Genomic DNA, 15584 nt, shown 5'->3' on the forward strand with positions numbered 1-15584 from the left:
CCTTGTCATTTTTACCACCGTCCCAAATCAATTACTAAATTCCAAACTGACATTTTCTTTGCCTACAAAAGAATCCCAAATTTCAGTTGTAGGTTTTTGAAAAATCTGGGGAAGGTTTGCCATATACACAATATTTCCGTGTGTGCGCTTGTTTGTTTCACTGGCAACTTCCAGACCGTATCATCTAAAGGCTCCAGATTTTGGGTGTAGCTACTTCAGAATTTGAGCAAGGTGTCTAGGGACCGCAAAGTTGGCCATAGAGGCCGTTCTGAGGAATCGAAAAATAGCTTTTCAAAAGCCTTACAGAATACACCTAGCTCACTGCACCCCATTCAAAATAGGCGACTTAGCCTGATTTTATAGATCAACAAAGGCCACCTTTTAAGATTAAGAGTTTCTAAATTTATTTTCCCTTGCAGTTTTGGTTACCCAAACTAGTTATCTAATCTGGCCAAGTTTCGGAGGCCTAAAAGCAACGATACAGGTAATGACAATACTTTTACGCCATACATTTTGTCCCATCATCCTAAAACGGTAAAGTGCCACAGTGGGCCGCCATCTGCTGCTGGGTCTGTGACACGAGGTGAGCCTCAGTCAGCCCCGTTAGCTCCTGACCAACCTTGCTAGCCCCAGGCGAACGAGCTGTCATTAAGGGCAGAGACATGGAGGACTCCAATAACCACAAAAACATTAGCTGCTCGAGACCAGGTATGCTTTGCTCAACTCTCTGAAGAAGTTAGAAACTTTTGTACAAAAGCAGATAATTAATAAGGTCATTAATCACATTAAGTGGTTCCAGAGTTAAAGCCGACAATGTACATAACCCTTTATTTATTGTTCATACCTTGTAACTTTGACTGTAGCCATAACTTTGATGAAACTATGCTTGGTTTACGGGCAAAAAGAAATATATCAATGATTTTAATTAAAGAGTATTATCTGGAAGGGCAAGGAAAGCATACGAATAGGGAATTTTAATCAATAAAGGAGGAAGGATTGCAAAAGCCTCCTATAACTGGTAATTACATTTTTGTTTTTCAGCTTAACTGACATACTTACGCTCGCTATATATTATACACTATGAATTAAACTCATTATAATTGAAATCCTATCACTGAACAAAGCGTGGTACACCAGGACTGACGGGGTTAAACATACTAACAAGATAACGTTGAACTTCATTGATTGTACTTCAGTGTGTTAAAAGGCTTGACTAACTCCAAAAACGAAACTAAGTTACAATAAGGGAGCTCGACCATATCGCCGTTACATGAGAGTGACTTTGACCAAGCCTGGAAAGAAAACCTATACTCTATTTGGCTAGGTAGTATCCTAACATCCATGAACTATTTGTTATAGATTTGTGCAATTCTTTCGATATACTGATAAGACCTATTGTAAACTGTGTAAATATTGTAAGGGTTAAAGGTGTTTTGCTATTGCTTTGTTTCTGCTCAAAAACGGGGACGAAGGAAGGCACCTCTTTATAGAAGTTTGTTAACGTTTCTGGGTTACACAGTATTGGGTTTAACTGTTATGATGCTTCAAAAATATTTCAATATCTAAAATTCAGTCAGGTTGCAGAAACGCGGTCGTTTCTTCTGGGGAGCCCATCCCACAATCATGTCGACCATCATAATGCACGTGTGGCAGCAGCAGGATACGAGCCTTATATATATTTTTTTTCTATCACGAATAAAAACCCAATAAAAACCCAAGTTTTATTTGCTGTACTGTAGTTCCGTATACATAAATTTGCTGTTAGAGTAAATTAGCTTTCATCTCTACCTGTAAAACAGCTGTAGAAGCAATAACAATGGACTGGTTTTCTCAATGATTTTAGTCTAGTAATCTTTGATTTTCTTCTGCTTCCTATGTTAATGGTGAATAATAATCATGATATCATTTATCATGGCAGAAACATGTCTGATATGGTACTTCCGTAATATATATTCTTGTTGACAGTCGACCAGTGTTTTGTTGTGGTTATGGCTGACGTCGTCTTACTACTCCAACGTATTTTGTAACTACACATTTTGTCTTTTTTTTCAAGTTAATGTCAAACGTCATGGCACACTGGTTAATATAGTTAAGGAATTTGCAAGTGATCTTGTTAGAGGTATTTGTCATTAACCCTATCAGTCTTGGTGTACCTGGCTTTGTTAGCTTATGGGTAATATTTACTTCGTATATAGATTTTTTTTCCATTGGGTCAAAGTCTAGTTTACCTGCCCTCCAAATTCATCTTTAGAATAACTTCGAGATTGTTTTCTACTTGTTAAAATTTTATGGTAGGGAGAAATAAGGATTTGGAAGAAACGCACGTCTGTGGACTTCTTTCACATGTCTGATTGAAACGTGCTACGTGACTTGGAGTAACACTTTTTTTTTTTTTTCAACATGTACGTGTTAGTGGGGAGGGCTGCGAAGATTAGGGAAAATGTGAGGTCACCCAAGGTAAAAGTAGGTGACATGCTTTTTTTTTGTAAGTCTGTAGAACCTTGGAAAACCTCACTTGACTTTCCCAAGCAGTGAGACTCAAAGTAGAAGTTTACCGTGGGGTGTGTCCTACCGGGGATTACAGGAAGTAACTCCGGCGGGTGGGTGTTGGTGCTACCAGTCAAGTCTCCTTGTATGATCTTGTATATTACTGTAATTTGACAGATGGTATGACCCATGGTTAGTATATCTCGAGTATGGAATTAACTCTGTAGATTTCAGCTACTTGGGGAAATTTAGGGTGGTTTTCGTGGTTCCTGTCGATTTCCACAAAGATTTCACCTGATTTTACGTTATCTTCATGTTTTTCTCGATTTTGTATAGCCATCCTCATTCATCACATTTGTTAAGCACAGGACAACAAATAATGCTCTAGATCATGCATTGTCGGCTTACATCTTATGATGTAGTCCAGTGGTATGCGTTTATTTAAAATCCATATTACCTGTATGGTGCCCTTAAAGTAAAATTATTTTTTTTTACTGTGGCTAGATGGTCATACGTTTGTTAAAGAGTCTTTATTTCTGTAATATTGTTTGAATTAGGTTAGTTAAATTTGGGTTGCATTAAGATAGGATTGTCTGTACTCACCAAATTTTATATGCTTACAGTGACAGGAAGGCATATTTCATCATTTTTTTCCCCAAGGCATCCAGGTTTCCCTTGTGTTGTCTGTGTCTGTAAATTAGTAAGATGAAGAGACAAGTATTTGTTCTAGCTTTAGTTACAGGACTTGTTTTAATGTCATTACAGAGAAATTATTTAACCATATTATGGTTAACCTAATGGATAACAGTAAAATTTCATTTAGTTTGCATTGAACATATTAACAGCTGCTACCCAGTAAAAACTTGCTGAGATTTCTATTTGGCAAGTAGATTTATCATTATGCTTTAGCTCAAAGTGCTGCTCCAAGTGAATTGTGTTGGTGTTTGCTCCATGTGAAGATGTCTCAATCTGTGTAGTTCCTGTGGCATTGACATTGCACTGCATCATTCCTTACTTGAGTAAAAGAAATGAAGATGTCTGAGTTTTGCTCTTTTGCAGTTTTTTTACCGTATAAGATTTCATATGATGCATCACACTCTAGTGCTGCATTGAAACTTTGGAAAATATGAAATAAGCAATGGAGTCTCAACAAGAAATTAGTTTCTCAAGAAGGGTGCATAGCCACATGGGAGAATTAAAGCAACACATCGTAAGCAAAACATTGTTGTATAAATGATAGACCTTACTTTCCTTTTTGGGTGAAAGTAGAGGAACCTTTATTTTTCTTGGAAATTCTGATATTTCAGAAAAACACTGCCATATGTTGCTGTCTTATGTTTTTGATGCCCCTGGCTGTTGATGTTTAAGGCTCAGTGCGTACATTATTTTTCTTTTTGCATCTTTTTCAGATACTGCATTTGGAAGCAACTATGTGAGAAGTAAGGATGTGTCAGGAATGTGTTAAAGAAGAATATCCAGATAGGGTAAGGTGTTACATTGGCTCATACTATTTCATGTCATATTTGTAAGATTCTCTTTTCCACAGATATATTTCTCTCCTGGATTGGATTGTCTTGTGAGCTTTCAGAGAATGTCTCAAATACTAGGGAATTGAAAACCTCTAATCACCTGAGTTCTGGTGAGGTAATTATTTCTCACCTTTCAGTGGTCTCCACTTGATGTTAATTGCCTACTGCCTCAGCCCGGATCACAGCAACTTCCATGATAATGACGTCATTGTTCCCTGACCATAGGTACTAACCTGCCTCTTAATTCTTTTGTTCTCAGACATGGGCTTTTTTTTTCACCATGCTAGTGGGTGGTTTGGAATCACATGGCTTATGTTTTCTGGCAGTCCTACACTGTGACTATTGCTGCACCATGAAGCACTGGGGGACCAGGCGGGAATGTGGGTAATCCCTTGTACAGCTAAACTTTATATATGAAAAAAATTAGTATTAATGCAGAGGAGCTCATTTTTTCTGTCTCCTCTGGTTGTGGTTTTGTAAGTTTCTAGGTTGTGTTGTGGCATTTGAAGTCTTGCTGATTATTGGGGGTTTTGAGTTGAGATGTGAGTTAGAAGATGTTTTTGGCCCAGCCAGCAGAATGGAATGATTGCTAAATTGACTTTGTTCGACACTGGTTCACTCTAGGAATATAGTATCCCTTAGGGTTTTCTTTCACTTTTTGAGCCACTACTTAGTCAGGTTGCCTGCAGTACACATAACCCAGTATCATGTTAAAACAAGATCTCTCATGGTCCATGAGTCATTGCTTGGTGAAACAAGAGATAGATATTATCCATAGGCACAGTATTTCAGTTAGTTTTTTGCTAATGCTAACAGATGTCACAGGTTGTGATTCTGTTTATGATTAGAGTAGTGTGTATGATTAGAATAGTTTGACTATAATGATTATGTCATGAGTGGTCAAAAGCTGCACAGATTTAAGATGATCTCCGGTATGAGAGACCACAGGGTAATAATCACTGCAGACTTTACTAACCTAGGTTTGCCAAACAGAAATAAGAAGAATTTGTATATACATGCACAGTGCAAAACATCAGTTGCATGTTGAAATACAAGAAAAAAGATTGGACACACACACACACACACACACACACACATATCTCAGGGTTGGAGGGAGATAAAGATCATTTTACTTGCAGCACAATTATAGATATTGTAATGTCATGATCATTGGGGGAAAAAGTACCAGTAGGATAATTGGCAAGAAAATAAATCCTTGCATACCAATATTAGTTGTGATAATGATAATTGGGTTAGGTGCATGATATTCAAACCAAATTCTTACTCCTAGTTATAAGTTTGCAGTCTCCTCATATGATGCCATATGTTTTTTTAGAACTTGGTTCAGGAGTCTGATATTAGAGCTCTGGATTTTGGGATTTACATGTGGATTTTTGTAAAAAATATTCAGGTCTGAGTTTTGAGAAGCATTTAGTAGATGATTATCTCTATAATGTTTGTCTGTCTATTCAAAGACAGTGTCACTCAATTTGGAAAATCTTATAGTCCTATTGTGGAGATTTGGAGTCTTATGGATTGTTTACCATGACTGTCATAATATAAACAAGGTTAGTAATAGGACAAGATTATCCCACTGAAATTACATGTGATGGTATAAACCTGTATGGAAAATCTTGAGGTAAGTTTCTTCAGTCTCTTTTATCATTATAGCTTGTCTATTTGCCTCCCAGCTGCAACTTAGGTTGGAGTTGTCAAAAGTCATAGACATTTTACTGTGTAAGGATTTTCTTAAAGTACTGTAATGCACCTTAATGTCTTGTCATGAAAATTCACTTTTTGTTGCCACTTAAGTTTGAGAATAAGAGGTGGGGTATATGTAATGTTCAGACCTTAGAGCTTCATAATTTTCTCTTTGATGTGCCTTAGTTTGGGATAAATTCAAACCCTTAAGTTTTTGGTAAAAAATAGATGAAGGAATGAGTACGTAAAACGAAAGTGAATTAACAAGTACCATGATTTTGATATATTCTTAGGATAGTACTGCTAGAGAACTTCATGCCCCATGCCCAGTAAAATTTTAGTGAAAATAAGTAGAGATCACCCTAGACTTGTAAAGGAGCATAAAGTTGCTTTTGAGAAGCTTAAAACCTCTCTCAGCATGGAACACCTCTTCCTGGACTGAGAAGCTTGTTCTGTTTAGGAAGATGGCTTCCACCTTAGTCTTTCTGAGGAACCTTTTTCTTGGAAGGGAATAGCTGTAGAAATCTTTGGCATTTCTGTAACGAATGATATGGCACCTTTAGAGTAGGTGTACCCCAGTGTTCCACACACTGATGATCCTACCATGAAGAGAAGCATAATTTTGAAGTTTGAAAAGCTGTTTCTCTCCAGCTCAGTATTCCTTGGACATTTTTTCCAGGTTGTTGTTTACCCTCTTTCTTTCCCTTGTCCATTGAAAACTTTTTTATTAATTAACTGCTAACCATCATTGTTTGGATGTCAGTGTTTGATTAGTACTAATGGACAGGAGACATCGACATCATCACCAGGTGGAGGTTGCTGATTGGTTGATGGCTGGCGTAAGACCAGAAGACTTAAGGCTAAGAGGTTTCTGATGCCCAAGGATCCTAGAGATTATTTCAAGGCTTGCAGTACACTGCCGAAAAGAGAAACAGCTTTTCATACTTCAAAAATTTTATAGAGTTAATCATATGTTGTCCAATTGAGCTAAATCAGTTGCAATATATGACATTGATATAAGTGATGAGGTCATATAAATGTAACTATGCTGGTACTGCCCTTTCTGCTTCTCACTTCAGTTTGATGTATAGTTATGTTTTCCACCATGGGATATTTTGTTTAAGTAGGTAGACCAGTTTAAAAGTATCTTCAGCCATTTGCTGGTAGGCATTGTTGGCTTAGTGGATATTTGCACTGCATTATAACTGCTGAAATTTTAGTTTATGGTTTTTAGTGACTGTGGAGGCTACTCAGATCCATAATACGGTGGGTTCTCATAGAACCTCATGGTTCTGTTCCTAGAGTCGTGTCTTTTTAGTGGAGTGTTATTGCATGAGTAATTGAAACCCATTTTGTAAAGGAGATCCAATCAGGAAGTAATTCAAGAATTGTGACATCATACTGCGAACAATGTTATGATAATGAATGGTTTTAGGGTGAGGTATGGCCTGAGTATGTTCATGGTTTCTCAGGTTTTGGGCAAGCAGAAACAACTGATAAGATCCAGCACAAATTTGCGACTTGTCAACAATGTTTTGCTTCGAAGAATATGGAGATATGGCTGCATTGCTGGAGTCACATTTTGAGGACCTAACACATGAACTCATGCAGTCAGAAACAGAAAAACATTAAAAGTAAAGTGTAGAAGATTCTTTTATTATATGCCACTTTACAACCAAGAGGTTAGCAGAAATGTTTGCCAACCTAGACAAGGCTATGGCCATTGCCAATTCTATTAATTCCAATTGTGAGCATGCCCATGGCTTCTCTAGATTGCTTACAGACATCACATGTAGTTACAGGAAGCTTAATGTTGAATAAAAGAGGTATTCCATATTGGAAAAATGTGATATATTTTTCAAAAGGCATAGTAAAACTTCTCCACTTATATATGAAACAGTTGCCAAATCAAATAATTCAGGGATGACATAGACTGCTTGTGACCTCCTTAACAACACTTACTCTACTCAATTTTCTAGTTGGTTTTATTAAACACCTTCTTGGTCAAGTTGTTTCATGTATGTTCCATACTGGTTATTTAAAAGTTAGACAGAAAATTAGTGCTCAGGAATGTAATCCCCCTTACTGATGGGTTTCAGTTGCTTGTATAATATCTCCCTTCAATACAGCTTTTTCAGGAATGTAACTTGTTATACAGGGAATTATTTCACTGTATATCATTTAAGTACATACCAGTATCATCATTGTAACCTTGATAAACCCAGAATCCATTGACAAATGGGTAAGTTTCACTAATGTTGTATAAAACAGCAGCAGTTATTGAGCCATAAGTTTAGCATTTTGAGGATGATCTGCATTGTTTCCCTGGCTTAGTATGCATGGAATATTATGTATTGTATTTGAAAAGGTTTAAAATGGGGCTTTGAATTAGAGAAAGAAATGAATAATGATTTTTGATAATGGTAACAAGATGCTAAGTGTGATAAAAGATGCATGAGAAAGAAAATTAGATATTCTTTTGTGAAATCTTGATCAGATTGACATATTTTGGTACTATCGAAAAATAAAGAGGATATAATCTTTTAGCTCACTGCTCATTTAGCAGATATGATTAAAAAGGCTGATGTATTCATTTAGTTCAGAAGTACAATAAGGCATATTGATGAAAAAACAAGACAGCGATGACAAAGAATGCTACTAACTTGAAACTGCATCGAAATCTCATAGTAGAGCTTTTTTAGAGTAGAAGATATTGTGGGTGTTAGAATCTTCACATTTTTCACTGATATCTTGGAAAGATGTAGGCTGAGAAGAATTGGCTGTTAGAAAGGGAGGTGTCAAAGTATGTGGTAAATTGAAAAGAGGCCATTACTGAATGTAATATGGAATAATGGAGCATGATAAGGGAGGAGTAACAAAGGAATGTAACCCATGAGACAAGAATAGAAGATTCTCCATAATTTTGAGTATGAGAAGAGCATGTTTGAATGTTATAAGTAGATCCTCTGCTGAAGATTTGATGAATAATGTTGTTGATGGTTTAATAGATGATTAGACCTCAGAAATAAGTTATCTGCAGGGTACAATCTGTCTGGACTCTGGAGCATATTTGGCTAATCTGCAAGGGTGCTTAGGCTGTGGGCACAAGGATACACTCAGTGTTGTCAATAGAACCACCTCTAGCATCCAGGATTCTCCACAAGAAGTTATTGAATATGACCGTGAGTTTTTAAAGGATTTTTGCTTCCTGTGTAGATGAAATGACAGTAGTATTGTGTTGAGATTTTTTCAGATTTTATATCTCAGTTTTATCATTGAAGATATTTAAACAATTAATCCAATTTCCCTGTGCTTGTGACAGCCTTTAGACCCACTTATGTTGGCACTGAGTCTTATTGTCCCACCGCTCTATTTGTGTGCAGGACATATTGTCACCCCTGCATCTGCTTGTTGTCCCTTTTTGGACACATCTGTGTTAACACAATAATGCAAGAATAACACTTGATAAAAGCATCTTACTTACACCATAGGTATCCTGTGGAGGTAGTGATCTGATTTAGAATTTTCAAATTGATTACAAAAAACTTTTTTGCAAGTGATATAATTTTGGAGTACTGAATGATGGGAAGCTCAAGTTTATGATATATATTATATGTTTGGCAGACAAGTAACATGGCACACAAATTTTTACAAACTTTTTTTCACCACATGTAATTCATTATGGGATAGCCAGTGCAAGTGCCTCCTGTTGAGAGCAAGAACAGCTACATCACTTACTGTTAGAATTTTTTAACTTTACATTGGGTATTTGAATAACTTATTACTTGTAACAGATAAGTTTCCCTCATGATGGAATGAGATAGGACATTATAGTTCAAGGAAAGACTTTGCCTTGGTGATCTTTGAGATGTAACTCTAATTTTAGGAACTGGAAGGGATGGGAGGGTGTCATTTGCTTTGGTATGTTAAGATGTCTAACTCTTCTTTTCTTGGCATTTTGATACAGTATGCAGTTTTAAAAGATTAGGGAATGATAGTCAGTGTTATAGTACCATTTTTGAGAATTCAAAGTAAATTATTTTTCAGATGTCTGTGGGAACTGTAACCATGTGATTGCAACTCATGGACACCGCTTTTGGGTGGAGGATGACTATCAGTATTATGAGATGAGCTGCATGCTGTGTGGTGAGGCAGAGGACACTCGATCTTGCTACCCTGATGACCCACGCATGGAAGTATCCTTATTTTAGAAGAATGTCATTTGGTGTTTTGAAATCTTGACCTTCCTTGCAAGCATGGAGACTATAACTTGAAAGTCTTGATCTTGAGATTGTAAGATGAGGTTCTTGTGCAGCTGATGTGATCCTGTCCAGCCAGTAGCAGGTATATATCTTAACATGTTTAGTATTCCACATAATAGTATGAGTAGTCATTTTGCCATACTTATCCTTTGGGATGGAGGAGGACTGCCATTATGGTGAAATTGAAAATTTGGTGTGGTGAGCTATAAAATTTTGCTCATTATAATCCACCCCATACATCTGGTTTTGAGAATGATTTTTAATGTCTTATGTTTTTATTTTGTAGATATCTAAGTGTGGTAAACTCACTTTAATATGTTAGGAGTTGTACATGAGTATGTATATGTACAATTGTGTATGTATTGAAAAATTTTATTTGAAAGTTCAAAATTTGTTGTAATGACATTTTTCCATAGAAGAACTGATGCATCCCCCAGATGTGATGAGGATATTCGTATTATGAGTTTATCAAATTTTCATCAAGAAATAGATAAAGTGTGGGAGATTTTGTTTTGAACTTAGGTTATATATAGTCAACTAGAATGGGATATATTTTAAACTTTATATTCAGTCACGTTGCTGAAAGAATGGTTCTTCACTAATCATTTACATTGCTGACAATCTACAGGATTTTTGATACAGAGGCAAGCACTTGATATAGTAAGTGTATGTTGAATCAGTCTTAGGTATTTATTCCATTTAATCATGTTTGATGTAGTTGTATTCTTGATTGTTTAATCCGCTCAATAAAACCAATATGGTTGGAGTGAGAAAGGTACGGAGTGTTTTGCTTTTTTTTGTATTGTGTATAATAATTTTGGTGGTGCGGCATGTTGGACATCACTTTTCAGTGAAAGAAGTAGTGAAGGAAAAAAATGTGGTTATCAGGAATCCATTAGAGGATTTGGTTGTCATTATTAGAGAGTTTGAGAGTTTTGATAATGATATCAGGGAAAGTGTTGAATCTGTATTAAGTGCTTGTAGTGCTATGTGCAGGGTCATGGTGGTAAGTGATGAAGCTGTGTATCCACCTTTGCATTTACCACGACAAGTAGTATCACTGGTTCTTACTCCAGGGTTACTGCGACATCGTCCCAACCTTAGAGGTTTCTTAACAGGTGCAAAATATGTTTTACTTTTGCCAGATGGTGCTCGTTGCTCCTCATCCACACAGTTAGTAGATTTGATAAATTTATTAGATACAGGAGATTCACAGGTAGTGGCTGTTGGTGTTGGTGGTTCACCATTGACATGCCACCGCTATTCTCTTGATATTCAGGCATGGACTCTGACAATAGCTCCTGCTCCTCAGAGTGAAGCATGTGATGCAGTTAGTGGACGTGCAGCGTTGCTGATGAAAACTGGTAGCCTTTTACAATTAACTTATCCACTTGCTCGCCCCATACCTCTTAGTATTGGTATCCAAGGTGCTGCACGGACTTGGAAAGTACATGTTAGTCGGGGTGGTCTACTTGGAGAGGGGCGACAGCTTTATGCTAATGATCACTTGCAGTGGAAACGTGATACTGTTGAGGAGGAACGAAAACGTTCTCTTTATAATGCATTGGGTGTTAAAAAAGTAGTAAGTACAAGTGGTAATGTACTTTGGTATGGTTGCACTCGTACAACTCCTCGCTGTTTTCCTACTGTGGTAGATGATACACCAGATTACCTATACATGGGACGTTGGACACCTCCATGTTGCTTAGAAGGGTTAAGAGCTACTGCACGCCATGTTTTTCAGGTTTTGAAGTCATGTCGAGCACGTTGGTGGCTAGAAGGAGGTTCCTTGTTGGGTGCAGTGAGGAATGGGGATATCATACCTTGGGACTACGATGTAGATGTGGGGATTTACTCACAGGATGTTGATCGTTGTCCACAACTCAAGGCAGCACGTTGGCAGACTTTGGAAGATGCAGAGGGTTTTGTATGGCAAAGAGCCTCGGAAGGAGGGTTTTTCCGTGTTCATTATAGCACTGCTAATCACCTGCATGTCGATGTATTTCCATTTACCCCTCGAGGAGGTACAATGACGCGAGGAGGTGCGTGGACTACTGGACACCGTCAAGATATAGACTTCCCAGAGCATTTCTTAAGGCCTTTTGCTTCTGTAAATTTTGCCGGAGTTTTGGCTTCAGCACCAAATAATGTTCGAGACTTCTTAGAGCTTAAATTTGGCACAGGGGCAATTGAAACTCCTCAGTATCCCAACCCTGATGTGCGTCTTCCGTACAATATGTCAGCGCTAACTTTCAGTTGATTGCTGGTTTGGAAAAAGAGTTATAACTTTGGTTTTTGTTGCATTTATAGTACATTTTCATTTAGACTGGTGCTGTTTTGTACATAGAAAATACAGTGCTGTACATTCTTGTCTTGATATTTGATCTCATCTCCATGATGTGCATGATATAGCTGCTGTGTTGTGTTGTCTTCCAATCTTGGCTTGTTGACAGTGTTGTGATATTAGAAATTTTGATTAACTGCTTTCTTCCATGCAATCAAAAATTGTTGATAGTATGTAAATATATTAGTGTGTGTGTTTTCCAAAGTGTATTATGCTTCATTGTGTATTTCTGTAAACACTTCCATTACAGGGTACATTGTAAAAATTTTTGGCCAATTTTATCTCTGGTGATCAATGAAGGGAAAATTAGTCTTGTTTTTAGCTTAATAATTTTTGTAGAGGAATTTGATATCCTTTGGATATCAGTTTTTAAGAAAGAAATGTTTTTATCATTACTTCGAAATCCAGAAACTGCAGATATCTTCTGTTGCTATATCTTATTTTCAGTTGAGGGAGCTCTGGTAGTGATGTAAAAAAATTTGAATATCAAAAATAGCTAATTTATAATTGAAGTTTTTGGTGTTTCATAAGAAGTAACATGAGTTTATTTTTTTCCGTAATGTGTTGTTTACTTGAAAATTGGTTTTTCATAGGAAGAAACACATTATGCTGTGTTTCATAGGCAAGAACTCTAAATAGAAAAAAAAGATTAATGTAATGCTTGTGTGAGTACTGCTTTGCTTCATCTTTGAAAGGAATATCTGATGCTAGATAATGGAGAGACCTTTTACCTGCTTCGTTAGAAGAACTGCAAAGGAGAAAAATCACAAACTAATAGTATAGAATGAAATTAGTTTTCCCACAATAATTCTCTTATTTGATTTTGCTATCTATGCATTATGTTCATTGCTGATATGTATAGTAACATGTTTAATACATTTAAGATATTTTATATAACATTATGCAATATTGTAATGATTCAATTCTAGGTGATTAGTAATTGTTTGCATGTTAGTGGATAATAATGTGCTGTCACATGACAAGTTGTTAGCATTAGATGACCATAAAGACACACCATGGTGTAGAAGTAGAGCTCAGCAGGCACATCTTAAGAGACTTAGATATAGTTGTAAGGTGAGAGGAGGTTTGACTTGGCTTGATGTGCTGTGCTATGCTCAAAATGTCATTGAGCAGTGTATAGACTGCTGTAGCAGTAACTAGTTTGTGTTGAGTTATCTCAATCTTGCAAGGATGCTAGGATTAGTTCTGAGGGGAATGGAGTCAGTAGAACCTTTCCAGTGACCATTAGCTGTAATTTTGATTGGAAATGCAAGCAGGGAGTTTCTTTGGTTTTGGAAGTATTAAAGGAGTATTTGGTTGAGAGATGTTTAATCATAACCTATGTTTGGTATTTTGCAGCGATAGAGATGCATGGAGTAGACTGTTAATGTCACTCATACTGGTTAGTAAAAGACAGCATAATATTTGGGTGGATTCTCTAAACTCATGTTGAGACACTAGACTTGGCAAGAACTTGTCTAAGAGGATGTCACTGCATTTAACCAGCTTATGAATGATTACATCTGCATCATTTTTTATCTTTGTTATATCTTGTCACTATGTCCTACATGAATTGGGTAGTGTAAGGAATGAGACTAAGTCTTCAAGGAAAAATACTCATTTGGCTCTATTTTTTGTCCTTACTTTTAAAGTGATAATGCATGAGGGACGGATTTCCAGCCTTTCTTTTCTTTCTCTTAATAGATGCCTCCTGCAACTTGCTGGAGATAAGAATTGTATTCTCTCTCCTCCAATCCTAGGGATAATTCCACTCCAATAATGCTAAAATAGTTTTATGATTGACATAAGAGTTTCATGGAATTTAGAGTTTAGGGAATATGTTGTTACTGTGGTGTGTGATAACTGTAGTGTATAACTGCTTCGAATGTAGGAGGTTTGTAAGGAAAGGTTATATTCCCCATATTGTGGTCGTACTACCGGACTATAACTATTCTACTTCTGTGTGGTTGAATAGATAAAATTTCTACTCAGCAAGTCGCTGCTGTGTATCCTGTCACTGCCACTCTCTCACTGTTTCTTTGTCAGTATTTCCTAATAGTGAAGTAGAATATGCTTTAAGAGTCATGTTGTAACTTGAGGAATTCTACCTGAAGCTTGGTTACCTTTATGGTTGCTGTTGGGTGTAGGGCTTTCTCTTGGAGTGATTATTTCAGTTATTTAGACAGGTTAGATTGGTAAGTTTTCATTGGCCATTGAGATTGCAAATTGATGATGACATCCTTGGAGACTGCAAGGGCCACCTTGCTTTGCTTTGTGATAGATATTTGTTAATCAAAACCTAGTAATTCAGTTAAGTGTATGTTATTGACCAAATGATTCTTTATTACAATAATCATTTTGCACAATGGCAATCAGTAATGAGATATGTCAAATTTCATGATACAACTCATGATTCTATTACTGGGCAAGATCCAGAATTATTTTACCAGAAAAGTATAGTATTGTTTTATCTGATGTCTTGGAAATAGATAATTGTCACTTGTGGTAGAGAGCAAATTTCATGTCAGTGACAAAACTGCTTGGGATATGTTTGATGGAGTTGACTGTATAAGGTATAGAAAAGCAGCCTTGATATCTTTACCAAGAAGATATATGCTGTGTTTGATAATTCTGTAAGGATAGAAAGAAAGCAGTTAGTACCACACAAATTTTTTCAATTTAGTGAGGTTGTGTCAAGAAAAGGTGAATGACCTTTCAGGGAAAAATCCTTGCTAAGCTACATCTCTTCCTAATTTTAGAAATGACAGCATACAAATTTAGAAGAATCATTTGATTCCTGAAAGCCTTGGTGAATTGAGGAAAGATATAGGTATATGTAGAAAGATTGATATGCTAAGTGTTTCTATGTAGAGCTGTAAGAATGATTTGTATGATTAATTGTCTTTTGGCTTATGGTTAAACTTGTGTTGTTGGATATTCCAGTTCCATTGAATGTTTCATTGTTACTGAAATAATACAGTAAAAAGTATCTGTGTGAATGTTTAAGTTTTGTATTTTAAAGATTAGTGTAATATTAAATAAAAAACTTTAAAAGAATGTGATTTACCCTGATAGCCATGACTGCTGTTGTGGAGTGTTTTGATTATCATGTAAGGTATAAATGCTATTTTGGTAGGTGTAATGATAGTTTAATCCTGTCTAGACGTATTAGTGAAGACCTTGAAAGGAGAACCCAGTTACAACTGAATATGTCAGCACTCAGCAAATTCCATCTTCCATTTTCGTGGCCTTCAGAAAGAA

The 15584-nt window shown here is 36.5% G+C and overlaps 2 protein-coding genes across 7 annotated transcripts; both read left to right on the top strand.

Moving 5' to 3' along the window:
* Positions 1-1940: 1940 nt before the first annotated feature.
* LOC139760868 (protein Churchill-like) lies at positions 1941-15380 on the top strand. Of its 6 annotated transcripts, none has more exons than XM_071684587.1 (4): positions 1941-2023; positions 3897-3971; positions 8758-8899; positions 9765-15380. In XM_071684587.1, the coding sequence occupies exons 2-4, from the start codon at positions 3933-3935 to the stop codon at positions 9926-9928; spliced, it is 345 nt and encodes a 114-aa protein (XP_071540688.1). In that variant the 5' UTR covers positions 1941-2023; positions 3897-3932; the 3' UTR covers positions 9929-15380. The 6 variants fall into 6 exon arrangements, with proteins under 6 accessions (XP_071540688.1, XP_071540689.1, XP_071540693.1 ...); XM_071684588.1 differs by having other exon boundaries at positions 2008-2119; XM_071684592.1 differs by lacking the exon at positions 1941-2023 and adding an exon at positions 2336-2457.
* LOC139760864 (ribitol 5-phosphate transferase FKRP) lies at positions 10737-15380 on the top strand. The gene has a single exon (XM_071684581.1). It carries the CDS (start codon positions 10737-10739, stop codon positions 12237-12239), a length of 1503 nt encoding a protein of 500 aa, XP_071540682.1. The 3' UTR covers positions 12240-15380.
* Positions 15381-15584: the final 204 nt, after the last annotated feature.

The sequence above is a fragment of the Panulirus ornatus genome, chromosome 38, assembly GCF_036320965.1.
Source record: "Panulirus ornatus isolate Po-2019 chromosome 38, ASM3632096v1, whole genome shotgun sequence".
Classification (NCBI taxonomy): Eukaryota; Metazoa; Arthropoda; class Malacostraca; order Decapoda; family Palinuridae; genus Panulirus; species Panulirus ornatus.

Excerpts from the sequence above, each read along its gene's own strand:
- LOC139760864 (XM_071684581.1), top strand. The coding sequence starts at position 10,737 with ATGGTTGGAGTGAGAAAGGTACGGAGTGTTTTGCTTTTTTTTGTATTG.
- LOC139760868 (XM_071684587.1), top strand. The coding sequence starts at position 3,933 with ATGTGTCAGGAATGTGTTAAAGAAGAATATCCAGATAGG. Across the intron at positions 3,972-8,757 it reads AAGAAGAATATCCAGATAGG|GGTACAATCTGTCTGGACTC; the intron begins GTAAGGTGTTAC and ends AGTTATCTGCAG. Across the intron at positions 8,900-9,764 it reads AGAAGTTATTGAATATGACC|ATGTCTGTGGGAACTGTAAC; the intron begins GTGAGTTTTTAA and ends ATTATTTTTCAG.